At 41.2% G+C, this 17,252-nt stretch overlaps 1 protein-coding gene across 1 annotated transcript in view; it reads right to left on the bottom strand.

The window, feature by feature from the left end:
- NIBAN2 (niban apoptosis regulator 2) overlaps positions 1-3,205 on the bottom strand; it is a 105,025-nt gene extending 101,820 nt beyond the window's left edge. Inside the window, exon 1 of the mRNA XM_074211112.1 lies at positions 2,974-3,205. Within this exon, the coding sequence (XP_074067213.1) occupies positions 2,974-3,028 (55 nt within the window). The 5' untranslated portion in view covers positions 3,029-3,205. The remainder of the gene's footprint in view (positions 1-2,973) is intronic.
- Between the last annotated feature and the right edge of the window lie 14,047 nt (positions 3,206-17,252).

Here is a 17,252-nt window from a genome sequence, read left to right as displayed (position 1 = left end):
ATAGTGAAGGCAAATCATCTGACAAATGCCAAACCTCACTTTTCTGGCCCAACTGCACCCATTGAACAGTCCATTGGGTATCACTTCCTGTTCATTGTGGTTTCCTGGTCCTAAGTAAGTCGATAGTTAGGCACTCACATATCTCTAGGACAGTGAGAACATGAAGTTAAAAACCACAGGCAGCCCTTTACTCAAGAGAGATCTGTGGACAATCCTGTAGCTGCAAACATTTTTTAAAAGATATATTTATTAAAATTTTAAATTTTTTTATACTTCAAAGATGTATCTACATCTAACATTTATTAATCATCTACAACACTGTCCTTACCTACATTCCCTCACAACCATGGCCCAATCTCTGGAGACCAACTCTCTGCTGTATCTTCCAGTAATGGGGAACTCATTACCTTGCAAGGGAGTTCGTATCCTATTTTAGATGGTTCTGTTAAAAAGCCCTTCCTTATATTGAGTCAAAATGTTTCTCTGTTAATTTCATTCACTGGCCCTAATTCTGCCTTCTGATACCACAAAGAATAAGTCTGTTTTCTCTTACACAAGACTGTTTGAGTAGCGATCCTCATTACCACTACTATGTAGGCAGTTTGCTTGGTCCAGAAGCTGCAGGAGCATACAACCCCTACTTTATAAGCTTGACCTGAGATTTTTTTTTTAAGTATCAACTACAGACTATGTTTGACTGTCCAAGTAAAATACAGACAAGTGGTCATTCTCAGAGTTCTATGGTATAATAGAAGTTAAAAGCTGGGCTGCTATCCCTGAAGAGAAGTCATGAGAATACCAACATCAAGAGTCTTTTGTTGCTATGAGGTTGAAATGCCAACTTTTGGAGAGGTAGGGGAGAGGCTAGCTTGGGACACCCACACTTGGGAGAAATGGTAGGTTCATTACCTGATTCCAGGATCCTTAAAAAGGGATCAGGTCTGTCATTTACCCCACATGGATACTGATGGGTAAGCAAGCTGATGCTTGTAAGATGCTTTGAAATCCATGGATGAAAGAGACTGAATAAACAAAGCATTATCAACAGTTGGAAAGCTCCTGACCTTTGCCAGGACTTGCTGCCTGCCTTTCACCTGCTGTGGTGTTTATTGGGGGGGAAAACCTATCCTAGGAAACCAATCTTCAGGATAGCAAATATTGTCCTGACATTTATGGAAAGGGATGCTCCTAAAGGTGGCTTTTAAAAAGGGCTGGAAAAGGAAACACTACATAGGGTAGTTTTTTGGTAGTTTCATTGCTGAAATGAAAGTATCCCCAAAGGAGAAGTCATGAGAGAGACAGAGTCTATGGGACCCTAAGGGGATGAAATGGCCCCTTGTCTCTGAAAGCAGCATTTCCAAGGTTGCTCAGATCAGTGGGAGGTAAAGCATTAGATCCTACATTCCCCTAGCCCCTTTCAGACTTCAGCCCCAGGTGGGGCTGGACCAGGAATTTGAGGCATTTGAAGGAGGGTTATTAACTAGTGCTGAAGAAAAGCAGGTCCTTGGAAAAGGCCTCCCTATACTCTATACTGGTTTCAGCAAAGCACATTCAACTGGTATCATGGGGGGCAGGTGGGGAGAGAGAGAGAGAACTTGAGATAAACCCTCTCTTTCCTCTCCACCTCCCCAGGGCAGGCTCTGCATAAACAGATCTCAGTAGAACTGGACCTCAACAAAAGTCCCTTTAGCTTGGACAGAAGAGGAGCCTTGGGAATAATACCTCTGCTTTGTGTTTCCTAGAGACTTGTTCATCCCTCCTTTGTGGCCCTATCATTTTCTGTCTGGTATCACACAATTCAACTCCTCCAAGCTCCTTGAGAGGTCTTAGGATAATAGGCATACCTTTTGTAGATATTTTATTGAAGGAAAATTAAAATGTTATGGGCTGAGGTCCTAAGAAATGCATTTATATCAAATTGGTAGAAAGTATCTACAGCTGGTTAGGAAAAATCAGCTACCCTGGAATTTCTATGGGGTTCTGCTTGGATGGTGTCTGTCCCACATTCCAGTCTCCTGAGTCTGTATTCTGGGTTCTCAGAAAAACTGGGGACTGGAATGTTAGCAGGCAGCCTTCAGACCTTGGAAGGACCCAAAGCAGCTTCCACCCACAGTGGCACCCCGAAGCACCCGGACTCACCACACCCTCCTTCCTCTGGAAGACTGAGTGGGGAGGGTGGAGAAAACTCATCTATGGAAGTCATGGCACAGCAGCTAACATTCATTTACACTATTTCCTCATCCTCATCTTCTAGAAGACTTGGCCGAGGGAGTCAGAAGTATCTGTGAAGCTCCCTAAGAGTCCAGGACCGGTAAGATCCCTGTACCGACATTTCCTGAACGGCCACTATAAATGTCTACTGAAGAGGACACAGATTTACAAGATGATAACTCCCAAGAACGAGGGCTAGGAAGTGGTCAAGGAAGGCTCCAGGAAGGAGATGGGACTTGCCGCTAAGGAGCTTGGCAGGAAGGGCAAGAATGATGAAGCGTGGCAGGATTCAATGGGGCTGTGAGAAGAGGCTGACTGTCCAGCCCTGCTGCTGACCGTTATTAAAAAAGTATGTTCCGCTGGCCCTCAGCAAGTTTGACAGGGACGTTCCCAAGTCGCTGGCAGCCCCAGGGATAAGGGCTCGGAGCAGAAGGGGAAGCCTGCAGGAGGCGGCCCCGGGGCCGGGCCAGTAAAGCCTGGTAGGAGCCACCAGTCCGTCCGGAGCCTGCAAGGAGGGAAGAGCCGGAGAGAAGCTGGGCCCGAGTCCCGGCCACCGACCCGGGGACCTAATAGCAGGAGCGGGCCCCCGGGGGACGGCGCTGGGCGCTCACCCTGGAGGAAGCCAGCCCGGGCCCGGGAGCCCGGCGGGGGGCGGGGAGCCACAGGGCGGGAGAGTGGGGAGGGAGGATGGGAAGGAAAAAAAGCCGGCGGGGTGGCGGGCCCCCCGGCGGGGGCTGGGGCGGGACTCCGAGGGGAGCTCACCTGCGATGTACTGGCGCCGGCCGTCGTCCAGGTGCGTGGACAGCACGTCCCCCATGGCGGCGGCGGAGGGGACCGGCTCAGCCTCCCGCGCAGCCCCCGACGCGGACCCTGGCCCACCAAGCCCGGGGCCGAGCTCGCCTCCCGCGCGCCGCGCTCTCAGAGCCCGGGGGCCCTCTCCATAGAGCGGGCAGTGTCCGCTGTCCGTCCGGCGTCCGCCTCCGCCGCCTGCTGCCAGCCCGGGAAGCCCGCGGCGCCTGGGCCCGGAGGAGCTGGCTGGGCTGGGAGCCCGCCCCGCAGCCGGCACGCCCTCGGCCCGGCCCGGCCCACCCTGGAGCCCCGGGGGCGGGGCCTTGCCTGGTTCTGGGGCTGGGAGGCAGGGGAGAGGGAGGGGGAGAGCCAGCGAGCCAGGCCGGCCCCTCCGCCCCTCGCTCTGGTATTTCCCGCATTCCCCAAGTTGTGGAAAGAGGGGCGGTGGTGCAGGAGGTGAAGAATACGCAAGTCCTCGGGGTGGGGGGCAGGCCTGAGCCCCGCCTCCATCTCCCCTCACCTCAGCTGGACTGGATCTCACCCAAGCTATTGTCAGATTGGATGGAGGGCTGGGGGGCAGAGAAAACTGCCAACTCTAACGGTGAGACAGCTGGGGGGTACCATCTGTCCACCTCGCCTGTTAAGGTCACTCTCTTGTTCACGTATATTTTTAAAAACTTTACATAGATTTCCCTTCACCTAAATATATGACATCTTTCTCTCCTCACCCACCGCTCAGAAGCGCCTCAGCCTTTATCCTCCCAGATTCCCAAGGTGTGTCTGTCTTACCAAACTCTCCAGAGGCATCAGAGAGAATCAGGGAGTGCCCAGGAGGAAGGTGTGGTCAGAACACCCAGCAGGTTGTAGAACTCTGGCACCAAGCTGCCAGCTTTGTCTGGGCTCAAGGTAAACTATCTACTGGATTGATTTGGGCAGTTCGTGTGTGAGGGAGGATCTGCAATAGAAGTGAAATGGCAATGAATTTGACTTCACATGTAAAACTGAAAAATTGCTTGCCTTCTCAAGGTGGGAGGGGGAGATCACTTTGGAAAATAATTTTTTTTAAAAATGATTGTTAAATTTTTATCATACATGAAATTGGGAAATGCTTAACAAAGTAAATAAAAATATTTTGCAAAAATAAATGGCAATGAAGAGTTAGTTTGGAATGGCAGCATATTAGGGAAAAGGGGGTCTGCTGGGTCATGGTTCAGGGCACTTTCCCTTTTCCAGTATAAGGAGGGGTTGATAGGTTGTCATCTGTTCATTTGGAGAGAGTACACACCTTGATGAGATCATTAATTATACTCAGGAAAAGGAAATAACTTGCCTAGGGTCACAGGTAATCAGTCATAGAATGGGAAAGGACCTCAAAGTCATTTATTCTGATATTTTGTCCTTCAAAGAAAGAAGACCATGACATCAGGGAGGTAATGCCACAACAAGCACATGAATTGGATTTGAGTGAGGGGTTGCTATGCTAAGTCACCAGCCTCATTTTCTCTTCCAGAACCATCTGGGTCCAGTGGGCCAGATATGAATCAGGACAACTGGAGATGGCCTTGGATGCAAGGTTGTCAGGCTTAAGTGACTTGCCCAAAGTCACACAGCTAATAAGTATCAAGTATCTGTGCTGGATTTGACTTCCCATCTTTCTGATTCCAAGGCCAGTGCTCTATCCCCTATGACATCTAGCTAGGTGGTGAAGTAGATAGATACCTGTCCTAGAGTCAGGAGGACCTGAGTTAATATCTGACCTCAGATATGTAATACTTAACTCAGCTGTGTGACCTTGGGCTAGTCACTTAACCCCATTGCCTGGCAAAAGCAAATAAATAAAGGAAATAAGGTCATTTACTCTAACAGGCATCTGGAGCATTGATAACATCACAAACTGACCTTTTTTTTTTTTTTTTTTAGGTTTTTGCCAGGCAAATGGAGTTAAGTGGCTTGCCCAAGGCCACACAGCTAGGTAATTATTAAACTCTTTTTTTTTGTAAGGCAAATGAGGTTAAGTGACTTGCCCAAGGCCACACAGCTAGGTCATTATTAAGTGTCTGAGACCAGATTTGAACCCAGGTACTCCTGACTCCAAGGCCAGTGCTTTATCCACTATGCCACCTAGCCGCCCCTACAAACTGACCTTCTAACCCAAGTTTGAAGTTCTCCAGGACAGGGAACTCACCATCTACCAAAGTAACTTACTACATTTGGGAACATCTCAAATAGTTTAAAAGTTTTCTTGACAGAGCTAGGCTTCAAATCCAGATCTTTTGAATCCTAGTCAAGTGATATTCTCATTAGTTCCCCTTTAAACAAACTTGGCATTCCTCAGACCAGAGTATTTCAAAGCTTTGTCTTCCCTGTCTACCTTTCTTTTCTCCAGAACTAAGTATCCCTATTTTAGGGGCTCAAGGAATTTTAAAATTGAGTTGAACAACTAAAGGTTTAGAATAAATCTTTTCCTATAAGTGTAAAACTCCCAACTCTGAGTATTAGATTCATGCATATTCATCCTTTTTCCCAACAAGCCACATAATATAGTCAAAGGGCTAGCTAGTCCCACAGAGGGTTTCTAAGACAGAAGGAAGCATTCTTTATAAAATTTACAATACTGATTCTCAGGTGTGGCATGTAAATATTCTCTGAGTTCTGGGTTGACCTTGAAAGAAACTTAATTGGCATCCACTGGAACAGGCATAAAGGTCAGAAGTGATGGGAGCTCACAGGGTTAGGTGTAGAATGTAGGGCTGCAATGGAAAGGAGCAGTGTACTCCGGAGGGTAATGAGACCTGGGTTTAAGTTCTGGCTTTATTCCTGGCATGATAAACAAGTCATAAAACCTTTATTATCCCTGGTTTCCTCTCTTTTAAGTTAACCATGGGGCAACTGGGTGACAAAATAGAGCACTGGATCAAGTCAGGAAGACTCATCTTCTCAAGTTCAAATCTGGCCTCAGACACTGGTTGTATGTCCCTGAACAAGTCACTTAATTCTGTTTCAATTTCCTCATCTATAAAATTAGCTGGAAAGAGAAATGGCAAATCACACCCTAAAAGGGTTACAAAGAATCAGACACAACTGAAAAAACAAATGAACAATAACTGAATATAGATGCCATAAAAAGGAAGGGTTATTGGTTATTGTTTTCTTCATTTGTAAAAGATGGAATGTTTTATTACTCATCATGGGGAGCCAAGAGACTCCCCCATCCTTTCCCAGGTTCCATGGTTCCAGCTACCATCAGTCTAAAGAAATTTTCTATTTTCAAATAATTATCCAGACCTTTATCTGGTTCAATACAAAATGCCATCAACAATGGAGACTAAAGACGAAGAAGAGCTCATACTATTCTCCTTTATTTTGTCTTTTAACAAGGTTATTTTTACCAGCAATAAATGGTAGTTAGAAGCAAGGTTAGCCTTGGGGTGAAGTACTTCCACCCATCCATCAGATTTAGAGGCTAACTCCTTCTTTCCCAGCCCTGTAATCTCTAGGTCAGCTGAGCATTCATTCATTCATTCAATATTTATTGAGCATACTTTCTGCTGGGAAGGCACTTAGGGAGATATGAAACAGTCTCTGGCCTCAAGGAGTTTATAAGCTAAGAGATAGGAATTGCATGCAAAAAATAATACAACACTAAGCAAGGTATTCTGAGTGGCATATGTATAGGTCATATGAGCACTCTAGGAATTCAGAGGGAGAAATAACAACAAATCATGTTTCTACCATGATGTAAAATTTACAAAATGCTTTTTCTCACATATTGAAAAATATAGCATAAGTATTATCATATTCCTTTTGTGGATAGGGAAAGTGGGACTCAGAAAGGATGGAACTTGCCTCATGTCACATAGCTATAAATCTCATATGTAACTCAAACCCAAGTCTCCTTGACTCCAACATTTCTTCTGCTTCACCACCTACTATAGGAGAGACCCCTGAGGGCGATTGGTAGTTGGTTGGGGGGAAACTTCAGAGAGGAAGAGATATTTTAAACTGAGGGCAGAGATCCAGGTTGGGGACTCTAGGTAGAATAGATGATGAAAGGAACTAGAAAAAGGTATTTTCAGGGAGGGGATGATTAGTAAACCAATTTGACCCAAGTGAAAGATTTGTTTCAGGTAAGATTGATGTGGAGATCCTGGAATACTAGCCTAAGAAGTTTAGACACTATTGAGTAGGCAATGGGGAAGATTATAAATTTCTTAAAAACAAAAAAACCACTTCTCAATTTTCTTTCACTTAAAAAAAATGTCATACAGCACTTTTAGAATGGGAGGCACTCAGGAAATGAAACATAGACAGAAGATCTCTATTCCAGGAGATGGGGAAAAATATTGTTCTAGCTCCTAGGTTTCTATGAAAAGTAGCTTCTTCCTTTTTACCCTTAGTCTTCTCCCTTCCACTCTTGCTCCTTTTTGTCATGGTAGTGAGGATGTTTTGGGTGGAGTGATCAAGGTGCCCTGAGAAGTGGGAAGAATGAAAATATGTTTACAGATTTGTGACTGGACAAACATAGATCCCCCCTCCCACGAAGAAGAGGAGAGAAGGCCTGACCAATAGAGCTTGTTTTTCTGCTCCTTCACCACCCCCACCCCTGTGAAAATGCCACCTACCACCCCTGAGTCACTCATTTTCCCTAACAGGAAGTGTCCTCTGCCAGCCTTCCTCCTTCTCCTCCTCAAGCCTAGTCAGCCCTACCCCACCCTACCCCCAGGAGCAAAGCAGCTGGGGTACCCTGAAACAAGGGAGCTCAATGTGCAGCAACCAAGAGACAGCATTCAGGGTAGAGCTAGGAGGAGTCCCTTCCCCCCATTATTTTCCCATTCCCCTCCTTGTTGGCACTCAGCCCCCACAAACCTGTCAGACCTGAAATTGTAAAAAAGAGCAAAATAGAATCAACAGCAAAACATGTGAGTGTTTTTAAAAAGAAGATTCTGTGCCAGCCTGCCCATTTCGTGCCACTTATAGGATTGACATCTTCCTGGTGTCATCAACAGCTGGGTAAAAAGTGCTTCCCTGCCCCCTCCTCCACACACTGTCAGGGTGGAAAAAATGTGTTTTCAGGACATTTTGCACAAGACCTCAAAGAGTGTCTGACCCAAAGCCAGAACTCATTGCCTATTTATCAGCCCCCATGATGATGACTGAGGGAGCTCCAGTTTGATATGCTTTCATTCCTGGCACAGTCTCTTGAATTCAAACTCTTTCATTGTTCATTCAACAAATATTTATTAAGCACTTACTGGTTATAGAGTATTAGAACTGGAAGGAACAGGGAACACCAGAGCTGGAGGGAGGCTTCAAGATCATCTAGTTCAGTCCTTGTCACTTTACAGACAAGAAAAGTGAGGTCCAGAGAGAAGTAGATTTCTTACTTTAACAAAGTGATTCAGCTGGGAAGTCACAGATCTGGGACTAAGCCTAGGTCTCTTTGTCAACCAGAGCCACACTATTATTTGAAAGGCCCCTTATTTTAGTTGCTTTGAAAGATACAAAGATGAACAAAAAAGTTCCTGTCCTCCAAGGGTTGGAGGGATGTGGGGCACACAATATGTGGACAAGTGAAGCAACAAGAGAGTTATGATTACTTGTCAAATCAGTGATACAGATAACTGTTTTAGGAGTTCAGACAAGGAACTGAAAGCTATGGTGATTAAGATTTCCATAGAAAAGATGAATTCAGTTTATATAGATGAAAGGGGAAAGAAAAGGGAAAAAAGAATTAAGTGAGGACTATACAAAGTGTTATAAATGTTAAGTCAATTGAGTCTCACAATATCCCTATTGGGCATAAAGCACCAAGCCTTGAACATAAATGTGAAGTTGAAAATTCTACAGGCTTATTCTCTAATCTGAAGTCACTAATGCAAGTATTATCACACATGAACCCACATTCACTCACATAGCAGTGAGCTAACTCAGTGCTAATTGGGAGGTATTTTTGTCTTCTGCCAAATCTCCTGGTTTCAAAACCAAACCACATGGTTTCCTGCTGGGACACCTATGGTCATTGCTCCAGCTACCACTCAGAATGGTGATTCAGAGTCACAAAGGGAGTAATCAAGTAACCCCCCTCCAGGCTTCTTTTCCTCCTTAAAGTAGATTGAATGAATAAGAATCTAAAATTAAGAATCTAGAAATGACTAAAAACCATGGACTATCTGTTTTGAGGGCATGGGGTCTCTAGAGTCATAGACTTAGAACTGAAAGAAGGCCTCTTGGAAATCACTAAGTCCACTTCTTTTTCCTACTTCTCACAATGCTTTTGGTCTTCTTTGAAACTTTCCATCTTTCCTTCTTTCCCCAGAAAACTCATCATTGAGAAATATCCATATGGTGCAAGATTGAGTCTTCCTGGTCCTCACATTTCATAAGTATCCTTGACCTCTTTGACTGGACTGTTGGACTGTAGAGCAAACCCTGGGCTCCAGGGCCTCTATTTAAAGAAGGAATTTAGCTTGAACTTATCCCCATTTTCCACCAGCTACATTGTTTTTGTGGGCCTCTCCCCCCCTTCATTCACCATCTTCATTTTCCTTTTGTGGGCTGTCTTCCCCATTAAATTGTAAGCTCCTTAGGATAAGAACTCTCTTTTTAAAATTTTAACTTGCATTTATATGTGCAGTTCTGGAGTCAAGAAGACTTGAAATAAACAATCTTAAATATTTATTGACAGACCCTCTCATTTTACTGGATAGGAATAGGAAATGAAATCTCAAAGGGATTAAATAATCTTTTCAGAGTCAGACAGCCAGAACTAGAACCAGATCTACTAACTTCCAGTCAACTGGTCTTTTCACTACAATATACTACAGTCTACCATCTAGTCAATATATTTCCCTTAACTTTTCCTTCCATCTGACTTCTATTCTTTTCTTCCTTTTCATAAAAAAAAGATAAAGAACAGAGAAGGGGAGTAGAAAGTCAGGGTTGTGAGTGGGTTAGAGAAAGTGAATTGAGAAAATCAGAGATCACCACTACAAAGAGAATAAGAAAATAGACTTTAGGACAGGGATTCTTAACATTTTTTGTGTATTATGGACCTAAGACTTCTATGTATCCTTTCTCAAAGTAATGTTTATATTTGTTTATATTTTTTGAGACAATCAGGGTTAAATAACTTGCCCAGGGTCACACAACTAGCAAGTGTCTGAGTTCCAATTTGAACTCAGATCCTCCTTGACTCCAGGGACAGTGCTCTATTCATTGCACCACCTACCTGACTCCAGAATAATGTTTTTAAATGTATAACATATAATACATAAGATAACAAAAAAAATATTATATTAAAATAGTTTTCCAAACTTTAAAAAAAATTCTTGGAACTCCTGAACCTTTCTTTTTTAATTAATTTTTTAAATTAATTTTTATTAAAGATATTATTTGAATTTTACAATTTTCCCCCCTATCTTGCTTCCCTCCCCCCACCCAGAAAGTACTCTGTCAGTCTTTACTTTGTTTCCAAGTTGTACCTTGATCCAAATTGGGTGTGATGAGAGACAAATCATATCCTTAAAGAAGAGAAGAGAAGTCTAAGAGGTGACAAGATCAGACAATAAGATAGCTGGTTTTTTTCTAAATTAAAGGGAATAGTCCTTGAACTTTGTTCAAACTCCACAGCTCCTTATCTGGATACAGATGGCACTCTCCTTTGCAGACAGCCCAAAATTGTTCCTGATTGTTGCACTGATGGAATGAACAAGTCCTTCAAGGTTGAAAAACACTCCCATGTTGCTGTTAGGGTGTACAGTGTTTTTCTGGTTCTGCTCATCTCACTCAGAATCAGTTCATGCAAATCCCTCCAGGCTTCCATGAAATCCCGTCCCTCCTGGTTTCTAATAGAACAATAGTGTTCCATGACATACATATACCACAGTTTGCTAAGCCATTCCCCAATTGAAGGACATTTACTTCATTTCCAATTCTTTGCCACCACAAACAGGGCTGCTATAAATATTTTTGTACAAGTAATGTTTTTACCCTTTTTCATCATCTCTTCAGGGTATAGACCCAGTAGGTGCTATTGCTGGGTCAAAGGGTATGCACATTTTTGTTGCCCTTTGGGCATAATTCCAAATAGCTCTCCAGAAGGGTTGGATGAGCTCACAGCTCCACCAACAGTGTAACAATGTCCCAGATTTCCCACAACCCTTCCAACAATGATCATTATCCTTCCTGGTCATATTGGTTAATCTGAGAGGTGTGAGGTGGTACCTCAGAGAAGCTTTAATTTCCATTTCTCTAATAATTAATGATTTAGAGCATTTTGTATATGGCTAAGGATTGCTTTGATCTCCTCATCTGTAAATTGCCTTTGCATATCCTTTGACCATTTGTCAATTGGGGAATGGCTTTTTTGTTTTAAAAATATGACTCAGTCCTCTGTGTATTTTAGAAATGAGTCCTTTGTCAGAATGATTAGTTGTAAAGATTGTTTCCCAATTTACTACATTTCTTTTGATCTTGGTTACATTGGTTTTATCTGTGCAAAAGCTTTTTAATTTAATGCAATCAAAATCATCTAATTGGTTTTTGTTGATGTTCTCCAACTCTTCCTTAGTCATAAACTGCTCCCCTTTTCATAGATCTGACAGGTAAACTAATCCTTGATCTTCTAATTTGCTTATAGTATTGTTTTTTATGTCTAAGTCCTGTAACCATTTGGATCTTATCTTGGTAAAGGGTGTGAGGTGTTGGTCTAATCTAAGTTTCTTCCATACTAACTTCCAATTATCCCAGCAGTTTTTATCAAAGAGGGAGTTTTTATCCCAATGGTTGGACTCTTTGGGTTTATCAAACAGCAGATTACTGTAATCATCTCCTGCTTTTACACCTTGTCTATTCCACTGGTCCACCACTCTATTTTCTTAGCCAATACCAAACAGTTTTGATGACTGATGCTTTATAATATAATTTTAGATAAAGTAGGGCTAAGCCACCTTCTTTTACACTTTTTTTCATTAAGCTCCTGGCAATTCTTGACTTTTTATTTCTCCATATGAATTTACTTACAACTTTTTCTAACTCATTAAAGTAATTTTTTGGAATTTTGATTGATGGGGCACTAAACAGATAGTTTAGTTTTGGTAGAATTGTCATTTTTATTATATTAGTTCTACCTATCCATGAGCAGTTGATATTTGCCCAGTTATTTAAATCTGATTTAATTTGTGTGAGAAGTGTTTTATAATTGTTTTCAAAAAGATTCTGAGTCTGTCTTGGCAAATAGATTCCCAAGTATTTTATATTGTCTGAGGTTACTTTGAATGGGATTTCTCTTTCTAGCTCTTCCTGCTGTATCTTGCTAGACATATAAAGAAAAGTTGAGGGTTTATGAGGGTTTATTTTATAACCTGCAACTTTGCTAAAATTGCTAATTGTTTCCAGTAGTTTTTTGGATGATTTCTTGGGATTGTCTAGGTAGACCATCAATGTCATCTGCAAAGAGTAAGAGTTTTGTCTCTTCCTTCCCAATTCTAATTCCTTCAATTTCTTTTTCTTCTCTAATTGCTGATGCTAACATTTATAATACAATATTGAATAGTAGTGGTGATAATGGGCCTCCTGAACCTTTCTAAGAATTTCATGGATCCTGGGTTAAGAACCCCTGCCCTAGGGTGAAATTATTGCAAACAGAGTCCAAAAATCTATTAATATTATAAAGCTTTTCTTTGACCACAGCTTTTCGCTCTCCTCTTAGAGAGTAGCTATATTACATACTATAATATCAAAATATCAAAGATCCAAAATGTTTGGTTATGTTTATATAACATGGTTTCTTTTGTTTTGACTTTTCAAAGGATTTTCACCTATGCACTGAACTTCAAGAGAGCAGGGACAATGAACCTGTTCTGTAGCCTCTTTCCTCTCTCCCTCCAGCCTAGTACATAGGGCCAAAAGGCTCTTACTTAATAGCTTTCCTTCTGTAACATTCTATGAATACACCAGGTGACAGAATGTTTGAGCAGGAAGGAGGGACCTTAGAGGTCATATGCTCCAACTGGTGGATTGATTGATTTTGATCAGGAGACAGAGGTGGGGAGGCCATTCTTATGCCAATTTAGCACATAGGGAAAGTAACAGAAATCATTAAATAACTCCTTCAGGGTCAGTGTTGGTAGAATCAGGTCTAAACAGCAGGTTTTCTGACTCCCAGGCCAATGTTTTCTACTATGTTGTCTAAATCCTAGGTGGGGTGGGGGAGGGGGAGGAGGAAGAGAAGGTAGGTAGAGTTCAATTCAATTGAACAAAAAAAATATATACACACATAACTATGTTTGAGAACAATAAGACTGAAAAATTTGCCATTTAAGGAAGCTCGACTGATACATAAAGTATATGTCACCAGGATTCAAGTCCTTCTCTTCAGAGGTCTCCAAATTTTCGCCAAAACCTTATATTATTACTAGAAATAAGGCAGTTTTTCCTCTCTCCTCAGTTCAACCTATCAGGATAGATTCATCAGCCCCAGAACTCATGAAGGGAAAAAAATATCTTTTTGTCTCTCTACAAATCATGGGGCCTTGTATAAGGGAGCTTTTTTCTTTGTGTGTGTGTGTGTGTGTGTGTGTGTGTGTGTGTGTGTGTGTGTGTGTATGCAATGCAATCCAATTCAATTCATTTTAACAAGCCTACTCTGTACCAATCACCAAACTAGGTACCAAAGATGCCAAGACAAAATAAAAGTCTCTGCACTCAAGGTGGTTGAATTATTTGGGTAAAGCAAATGTGGAGGTAAATAAATTGAAAATATAGACAAAATATTTGCAAAATAAATTTAGTGTTTGTGGGGGGAGGAAGGAGGGAAGTTATAGATTGAGTTTTTAGTTTCCTTGGTAAAGCCCCTATTTTGGTACTGAGTATAAGAGATCAGGGCTTATTTGGTTACTTTTGTATGATCTGACTGCTGAGGGAAAAGGAGACTAGGTAGAGAAGGAAGTAAAATACAAAGCCCAAAGCTGAGGTTTTTAATCACCTACATACAATAGAACAGGAGATGGGGAGGAAAGCTAGCTTTACATTGTCAGTTTATCCAAGATCTTTTGTTTCTCAGCCTATTGGTGTGGTGCCTTCTTCATGTCACTCTTTGGTCTCTGTTCTGTGAACTAAAACTACAGAAGATGCTCAAAGATTCATGGTTGGCTATGGCCTGCATAGGATAAAGTTCAAACTCATTTAAACCTTTCTGGCTTAATTTTTCTAGCCTTATCTCCTACTACTAACTTATATATACCCTACCTTCTCCTCAGGGGTCAGTAAAGCCCTGACCCTGTAAACCAAATTCTGCCCATTTATAAGGCTTAGTTAGAATTTGGTCTGTAGTTTTCTTACTCCTGCCCTAATCTAAACCCCTTGGGGGCACATCTTATGATTTTTTTTCCCTGAAGCTACCCCTTTACTAATAGTTCTTTTTAGTGAGGTATTTGTCCCCTACTCAGTGAAGATGAGGATGGATGCCCAGGGTCACACAGCCACTAAATAACTGAAGTCGGATTGAACTCAGGAGGTATTTCTGACAACTGGAGATGGTCTGTTTTGAGACAATCAGAGTCAAGTGACTTGCTCAAGGTTACAAGGCTTAAAGTGTCTGAGGCTCAGGTCCTCCTGCCTTCAGAGCCTGGACTCTGTAAACTGTATGGAGGTCAGAAAGATCTCCTGAGATCAAATTCGACCTCAGTTATTTAGTGGCCATGTGCCCCTGGGCAAAAGGGAAAGGGAGGGAATAAGCATTTATTATGTGTCCCTATCCAATAATCAATCAAAACAATGGCTACCATTTATATAACAACTTTAAGATTTCCTCAGCTATCTTATCTTCAAACCTAACCTTAATGACTGAATAGGCTTGGCCTTATTTCAGAGACCAGGAAAAGACCTAGCTTAAAAAGCTCAAGGTCTCCCATCCAATTCAGGGTCATTTCCAGTCCTCTTGACTCATATCTGGCTACTGGACCCAGAAAGTGAGACTGATGACTTAGCACAGCAACCCCTCACTAAAATTTAATTCAAGTGCTTGTTTGTTGGCTTTTTCTTCAGTCACCAAGACAGCCACTTAACCCTGTTTGCCTTGCAAAAACCTAAAAAAAAAAAATTATTGAGGACCCTCCCTCAAAAGAACTCTTGTTTATGTTGGTTATGTCTAATCAAATCTGACCATATTAGAAATTGAAGTGACTTAATATTATTTAAAAAAAAAGAAGAGTCTGATAACCACTGTTGTACAGCTTCTTGCCTCTTCTTTACTTCAAATTGAGGTGGGTAGTGGTCCACTTTGACTAGCTGGCAAAGGAGAGGAAAGCTCCAAACCTTACGTGTCCTGGGTTCCTAGTGCTCTAACCTCCAAAGTAGTCATCCTTCCAAAACGAAAGGCAAACATCAGTCAATCAATTTAGCATCTCTGGCTTCTCCTCAGACCCTCTCTATCCTAAGAGGTAGGTTCTAAAGAACAGCAGCTAAGAGGTTAACTTATTTGCCTGGGCTCATACAACAATTAAAAGTCTGAGGCCTACTCCAAACTGAGTTCTTCCTGAAAGAGTTTGGCACTCTATTCAAAAAGTCACTCAACAATCAATTGACCCTTTTTAAAAAATAATTTATGTAGAATTGGAATTAATTGTTTTTAAATGTTTGATAGAATTCACTTGTAATATCCAACTAGACTTGAAGACTTTTTCTTAGGGAGTTTATTGATGGTTTCTTGGTCTTTTTCTGAAAAGGGGTTATTTAAGTATTTTATTTCTTCATCTATTAATCAAGCTAGTTTGTATTTTTGTAAATATTCATCTATTTCACTCAAATTATCAAATTCATTGGCATATAGTTGGTACAAAATAGCTCCAGATTTTCTCTTTAATTTGAACTGGTGGTGAGTTTACCCTTTTCATTTTTGATAATAGTAATTTGGTATTCTTTTTTAAAAAAATCAGATTAACCAAAGATTTATCTATTTTATTGGCTTTTTCATAAAACCTACTCTTAGTTTTATTTATTAAAGCAATGGTTTTATTGCTTTCAATTTTATTAATCTCTCCTTTGATTTTCAGTATTTCTAATTTGGTATTTAATTGGGGATCTTTAATTTGTTATTTTTCTAGCTTTTGTAGTTGCATACCTAATTTATTGTTCTTTTTCTCTATTATATTCACATAAGCAATTAGAGAAATAAACTTTGCCCTAAAAACTGCATCCCATAAACTTTGGTATGATATCTCATTGTTATCATTTTCTTGGATAAAATGATTGATTATTTCTATGATTTGTTGTTTTATTCACTCATTCTTTAAAGTCAAGTTATTTAGTTTCCCATTAATTTTTTGTTTATCTTTCCATGGTCCTCTATTACATTTACTGCATCATGATCTGAAAAGTATGCATTTATTATTTCTGCCTTTCTGCATTTGATTATAAGTTTTTTATGCCCTAGTATATGGTCAGTTTTGGTATAGGTGCCATGTACTGCAGAGAAAAAGGTATATTCTTTTCAATCCCCATTCTGAGTTCCAAACTGACTTCAAATTGAGTTTTTCCTGATAGAGTAGAGCACTCTATCCAAAAGGGGTATGTATGTTCCTATTTTCCAAGGTACCCCAAAGGGGTCCATAGGTACATATTGGGTAGGTATGTTCAACAATCAACAGAATTTGTTAAATGCCTATTATATACCAAAGATGAAAACAAAGACAAAAAATGAAAATCCATTCTAACAACTTACAATGAAAGGACACAACAGGTGCAAACATTAATATATTAGAATAAATACAAAATAAATACAAAGTAATTAGGGAGGGTACTAGTAATGGGAGGGGGGAATCCAGAAAGCTTGAGAATTTTTTTTTAGGTTTTTGCAAGGCAAAGGGGGTTAAGTGACTTGCCCAAGGCCACACAGCTAGGTAAGTATTGCCAGAGGTCGGATTTAAATTCAGGTACTCCTGAGTCCAGGGCCGGTGCTCTATCCACTGCGCCACCTAGCGGCCCTACTTGAAAATTTCTTGAACCTTACTCTCATCAGAATTGGATAAAAAAAACCCCATCATCATTTGGATATAGAAATCTATCATCCCAGTATAAAGGAAGGAAGGGAGAGGGTTAACAAAGGGTGTGGAGGATATCGACAAAAAGGGAGGGTAGATTGGGAAAGGCAATGATCAGAAGCAAAATACTGAAATCATTGGTAAAGAGGGACAGGGTGAAAGGGAGGGAGAGGGAGAGGGAGAGGGAGAGGAAAAATAGAATGGAAGAAAATA

The sequence above is a fragment of the Macrotis lagotis genome, chromosome 1 (assembly GCF_037893015.1).
Source record: "Macrotis lagotis isolate mMagLag1 chromosome 1, bilby.v1.9.chrom.fasta, whole genome shotgun sequence".
NCBI classification, from domain to species: Eukaryota; Metazoa; Chordata; class Mammalia; order Peramelemorphia; family Peramelidae; genus Macrotis; species Macrotis lagotis.
Note: the sequence above shows the minus strand (reverse complement) of the source record. Positions and strands in the feature narration are given on the sequence as shown.